Here is a 5,756-nt window from a genome sequence, read left to right on the forward strand (position 1 = left end):
TGCCAAGCCTGATGCTCAGGGATCTCACCTGTAAACAGAGACTTTGCCTCTTCACTCAGGATCGTGTCTTCACAGCCTGTGCTTACACCCAGACTCTTAGTGTTTCTTCCCAGATGATCATCTGTGGCTCCAGTGCTTGTGTTTTACACGGATCTTCATTCCATAGTCCTGAGATTGTCCGTGTGGACCTGGGTCATTGTCTCACCCAGTAGACCCCTTCTCCATGGGAAGAGACCCCTGTGGAGACAAATACAACAGGGCACTGACCCTGTCTACACTCCACGTTTCCCTGTGTGCACACACTTCCATGGTACAGCTGCTTTAGTGAATAAACCACAGTCAGAGAGGAATTGGAACTAATAATAAAGAGAATAATGATGACAGTGTGGTAGAAGATACATAACATCTCTCTCTCTCTCTCCCTCTCTCCCCTCCCCCCTCTGACCTTCACTCTCACTTTATGAACTGCTGAGCCTGGGAGATGATGTTGCAGACATATGGGACCTTAGATCTGATAACCGTTGACTCCTGAGTTCCTCGGTCCTGTACAGTGTGGACAGTGGGTGATTCTCACGGCAGAGTGCACACTGGAGATTCTAGGTTTCATCATTCTTCAGTAGTGTGGAGAATAATTAAATTTATAATTTTTTTCTGTGGATTTTGACTTGATGTCTTCAAAACTCAACCAAACACAACTGCAGTAGAAAGTGAAAGCAGAGGTGAGCAGGGCCTCCTTCCTGCAGGGAGAGTCACCTGTAACACAGTGTGTCAAAAGTGCTTAATCAGAGCTGTAAAATCCCCAGTCACCTCCCGATGCAGGTGTCCACAGCAGCCCCGCATCCTCCAGGATTTTGGCAGCACCTGTTTCCGTGAACATTCATTTTTAGTGATTTGTGTATTTCACCTGGAAACTTCATGCTCTTAGGTTTCATCCTGACGAACCTGAGGAGCAGTTGTCCTTAGGCGGCTCAGAGACACCATGAAAAACAGTGCTCCATCCCACAGTACAGGGCTCAAACAAAGTCTTAGTCCCCAGGCCGCTGAGGTCTGGGTGGGGAAGCGCAAGACTGGGGACTCCTCTGGTACCAGTTTCACTTCTCCAGCTCCTAACCTGGCTCAGGTCATTCTGGCCGGACTCGGATGACCACTTGGTGGTTCTCACCGACTTTGGGTGACGAGATACCAAGGAACCAACCAGCGTCGCCGTGGGCAATGGTTCTAAAGTCCACGGAGTCCGCGGAACTCAGAGTCGCCCCAGATCTGAGATGGGGCGATGGCACCGCACAGGCTGCTCCTGCTGCTGGCGGCCGCCCTGGCCCCGACCCAGACCCGCGCGGGTGAGTACGGGGTCGGGAGGGAAACGGGCTCTGCGGGGAGGGCGGGGGCGGCACCGGGGAAGCCGCGTCCCCGCGTGGCCCATCCGGACCCTCCCGCCCCTTCTCCACCCGCGTCCTGAGCCCCGCGCCCTGCTCCCCTCCCGGCCCGAGCTCCTGCCCGGGGTCCGGGCAGCAGGGTCGGGGTCTCACCGCGCGCCGCCCTCAGGCTCGCACTCCATGCGATATTTCTCCACCATCGTGTCCCGGCCCGGCCTCGGGGAGCCCCGGTTCATCTCTGTCGGCTACGTGGACGACACGCAGTTCGTGCGCTACGACAGCGACGCGGAGACTCCACGAGAGGAGCCACGGGCACCGTGGGTGGAGCAGGAGGGGCCAGAGTTTTGGGAGAGGCAGACACAGAACGCCAAGAACAGCGAGCAGATTTACCGAGTGAGCCTGAAAATCCTGCTCCGCTACTACAACCAGAGCGAGGGCGGTGAGTGACCGCGGTCGGAGGTCACGACCCCTCCACGTCCCCACGCACGGGCCGGAGTCGCCCCGGGTCCCAGGTCCGAGATTTGAGAGGAGAGCGGGGACCGGACCCGGTTTTGCTTTCAGTTTAGAGGAGGGCGCGGGTGAAAGGGGCGGGGCGGGTGGTCTGGGCTGACCGCAGGGTCCCCGCAGGCTCTCACACCATCCAGCGGATGTACGGCTGTGAGATGGGGTCGGACGGGCGCCTCCTCCGAGGTTATCATCAGGCCGCCTACGATGGCCGCGATTACATCGCCCTGAACGACGATCTTAAAACGTGGACAGCAGCGGACACGGCGGCGCAGATCACCCAGCGCAAGTGGGAGCAGGCTGGTGTTGCAGAGATACACAGGGCCTACCTGGAAGGCGAGTGCGTGGAGTCACTGCGCAGACACCTGGAGAACGGGAAGGCCGCGCTGCTGCGCTCAGGTGCGGGGCCGCGGGCAGCTCCTCCCTCTGCCCTCGGGCTGGGCTCAGTCCTGAGGAAGAGGAAACCCTCACTGGGGTCATGCCCCTGTCTCTGAGGGCAGACAGGGTCTCTGGGTCTCCTGATCCAGCATCCAGGGACTGCACTGACCTCCCAGGACTCAGCCTTCTCCCTGGACAGTTCCACATCTGTCTCAGGAGGGAGGAGAGAGGATCCCGACATCACCAACAGTGGCTCCTTCAGTCTGCAGCCTCTGTCAGCCATGGCCTCTCCCAGGCCGGGTTCTCTGCCCACACCCAGTTCTGTCATCTGAGTGTGTCCGCCCTTACACACCAGGACATAGCAGTATCTTTACCTGATGGGAGACTGGGCGTCATACCTAGGCTGGTTCCCCTGGTGTCTAGAACATTTCAAAGACTAAATTCTCATAGACGCCTGTGTGAGGTTTACATGCCTCCAACACCCCAATTCTATCTTTTCCTAGAATGGTCAAGTGGGAACTTATAGGGTGCCTTAGACAAATACTAAATTGTAGGGTTTTTTTCCTTTTCTTTCTTGCTTTTTTTTAAGTTGTCATTTTGGTTTTAGTGAGTTTCTCTTCCTCACTGGGGAGGTCTTGTTTCTCTGTCCCCTTTTATTATCAAGTGTATCAGACTCCACAGGTGCCATTCGGGACTGACACTCTGGATAATGAGACAAGTTAAGACAGGGTTCCCTTTAGAAGAGAAAAATTCCTGTGAATTTAGACTATTTCCTGCCAGAATTAACTATCCAGAGCCCCCTGCTCTCCTTCAACCCCAACAAGTCACAGTGTCGCCCTAGTGAACTAGGAACTGAACTTCCTCAGAGACAGGGTCTTCTGCACCTCCAGATCTGGAGTGACAGGGAAGATCCGCACACCCTGTGAGCACCGCTGTGTCCCAGTGAGTGCTGCAGTGGGCTCCACAGCACACTTCAGGGATCCTGGGTGACAATACCTGGTATGTTGTCCCCCAGAGGCAGGGGTTAGGAGTCATTTTCTCCGGCTGAGTGTCACAGGTTCACCACATTTGTTGCACACAGTTTGGTGATGGCTGTTCACTTGGATTCACAGTTAAACTGGTCAGCAAGATGGACACAGTGCTTGTTCCCCAATGGTGGCAGCAGGAGTTGGTGGCGCCCTTCATGTAGCCCAATCATCTTAATTTCTTATTCCTGTAGGAGTTTAATCACATATATAAATCAATTATTTTCCATTCCTTCATCCTTTTTGTACCTCACTTATTCTATTGAAAGTCACATAAGATCATGCTGACCTGCTGGCTTATATAAATTCCCTCTTAGTTTCTAGGCCCCTCAGAGAAATGTGCAGTTCTTGATGAGGGGACCAGCTCTACCTGCAGGTCACTAGTGTGATGACAGAAGTGTTCAAATAGTGACATAGTTCAGTGTCATCATGATTTAACTTTGTCTTTGCAGATTTCAGTTTATCTTGTTAATTGTGGGATTTCTTAAATCTTCCACACAGATCCCCCAAAGGCACATGTGACCCATCATCCTGGACCTAAAGGTGATGTCACCCTGAGGTGCTGGGCCCTGGGCTTCTACCCTGCCTCCATCACCCTGACCTGGCAGAGGGAGGAGGAGGAACAGACTCAGGACATGGAGATGGTGGAGACCAGACCTTCTGGAGATGGAACCTTCCAGAAGTGGGCATCTCTGGTGGTTCCTTCTGGGGAGGAGCACAAATACACATGCCATGTGCACCATGAGGGGCTGCCTGAGCCCCTCACCCTGAGATGGGGTAAGGAGGGAGTGGGTGCAGAGCTGGGGTCAGGGAAAGCTGGAGCCTTCTGCAGACCCTGAGCTGGGTCAGGGCTGAGAGCTGGGTCATGACCCTCATCTTCCCTTCCTGTCCTTCCCTTCCCAGAGCCTCCTCAGTCCACGGTCGCCATCATGGCAGTCATTGCTGTTCTGGTTCTCCTTGGAGCTGTGACCATCATTGTAGCTGTGGTGGCCGTTGTGAGGAAGAGGAGGAGAAACACAGGTAGGAAAGGGCAGGGTCTGAGTTCTCTCTCAGCCCCTTTTAGAAGAATCTCTGCCTCATTAATGGGAAACACATCCACACCCCTCATTGCTGCTGTCTCTAAGCTGGGTCTGCAGTCAGTTCTGGAAACTTCCGAATGGTCAGGGACTTCCCTGGTCTCTCAGAGCTTTTCTTCTCACAGGTGGAAAAGGAGGCAACTATGCTCCAGCTTCAGGTAAGAGTGGTGGGCAGGATTGTCCCTGAGGCCTGTGGGGTGAAGCTGGCATATTTGGGGAGCTCTGGTAACACATAATAGCTCCTCCAGCAAATCTTCTAGGCACCAAATTTTTACCTTTCCATGAATACATATATTTTTACCCTAGACACGGACAGTGACCAGAGCTCTGATGTGTCTCTCCCAGACTGTAAAGGTGAAACTCTTGGGACTGATTTGGGGAGGAACAAATTGAACATGATTGGATTTCAGAACTCCCAGAATCATGTTTAAGTGAGTGGTGGGTTTTTGGGATGTTGTCTTCACAGTGATTGTTCATGACTCTTGTTCTGTAGCGTGAAGACAGCTGCCTGGTGTGGATGGAGTGACAGATGATGTGTTCAGGTCTCTCCAGTGACATCCAGAGCCCCTCAGTTCACCCTCAGCAATAGTGTCTGGTGTTCCCTGCTGGGAGCCGATTTGAGTGGCTGCCATTACAAGATGGCGCTTGCCCCGGCCTCGCTTGGTGAACAATCCCATATTAGGCAATGCTGTGGAACCGTGCCTCTCGCATGCGCAGTGGCGATGATGTGTTTAGGGCCAATCCTGTGGCCAGGAGCATCGGCAGGCGCGCATCGGCCAATCCAGGCACGACTCGTTCCCTTACCCCCTATATAAGCAGCCGCCGCTTGGCGCTCGGGGCCCCTTGCTTCCTGCTCTCCCTTCAACCAAGAGACTCCAATAAAGCGTGATTTGGGAAGAATCCTCGTCTGGTGGTCGTCTTTTCCTGCTGGTCAGGGAGTTCGCCACAGTTCCCTATGAACCTATGGGCTCAATGTGAAGAACTGGGGAGCCCAGCCCACCCTGCACACCTGACCCTGTCCGTGCACTGCCCTGTTCCTGCAGACAGGAGGGGACATCTCCATCCTGTCTCCTCCATGCTGTCCTGAGCTGCAGCCCCTGACTTCCCCACTGAAAATAAGAATCTGAATGTGAACTTGATTGTTCATGTCCTTGATCTCAAATGTTGATTGGCGTAAAATAAAGGATTAAGATAGAGTTTATGGAGGAAATAAATGGCAGCGTGGAGAACCTCCCAGAATCTGTGTTCACTATGCTGTGTTCATCTGGTGGAACAGGATGAGGCTGTGGGAGCTGAGTGAGAACAGGGCTGTGCCCAGGTGGAGCTCAGTCTGTTGTAGGCTGTGACAAGGTCACTCCTCAGCTCTGTCCCCTCCTGGCTCAGTTCTCCTTATCACTTAG

The 5,756-nt window shown here is 53.8% G+C and overlaps 1 protein-coding gene across 2 annotated transcripts; it reads left to right on the forward strand.

Moving 5' to 3' along the window:
- Positions 1-1,263: 1,263 nt before the first annotated feature.
- Positions 1,264-5,152, forward strand: LOC130862211 (H-2 class I histocompatibility antigen, L-D alpha chain-like). Of its 2 annotated transcripts, XM_057751705.1 has the most exons (8): positions 1,264-1,337; positions 1,543-1,812; positions 2,001-2,276; positions 3,782-4,057; positions 4,184-4,300; positions 4,482-4,514; positions 4,663-4,710; positions 4,850-5,152. In XM_057751705.1, the coding sequence occupies exons 1-8, from the start codon at positions 1,274-1,276 to the stop codon at positions 4,852-4,854; spliced, it is 1,089 nt and encodes a 362-aa protein (XP_057607688.1). In that variant the 5' UTR covers positions 1,264-1,273; the 3' UTR covers positions 4,855-5,152. The 2 variants fall into 2 exon arrangements, with proteins under 2 accessions (XP_057607688.1, XP_057607687.1); XM_057751704.1 differs by lacking the exons at positions 1,264-1,337; positions 4,663-4,710 and having other exon boundaries at positions 1,539-1,812; positions 4,850-5,149.
- Positions 5,153-5,756: the final 604 nt, after the last annotated feature.

Source organism: Chionomys nivalis, chromosome 19 (genome assembly GCF_950005125.1).
Source record: "Chionomys nivalis chromosome 19, mChiNiv1.1, whole genome shotgun sequence".
NCBI classification, from domain to species: domain Eukaryota; kingdom Metazoa; phylum Chordata; class Mammalia; order Rodentia; family Cricetidae; genus Chionomys; species Chionomys nivalis.

Coding starts and splice junctions, on each gene's coding strand:
- LOC130862211 (XM_057751705.1), top strand. CDS start 1,274: ATGGCACCGCACAGGCTGCTCCTGCTGCTGGCGGCCGCCCTGGCCCCG. Junction 1,338..1,542: donor CCCGACCCAGACCCGCGCGG/GTGAGTACGGGG, acceptor CGCCGCCCTCAG/GCTCGCACTCCATGCGATAT. Junction 4,301..4,481: donor GAAGAGGAGGAGAAACACAG/GTAGGAAAGGGC, acceptor TTCTTCTCACAG/GTGGAAAAGGAGGCAACTAT.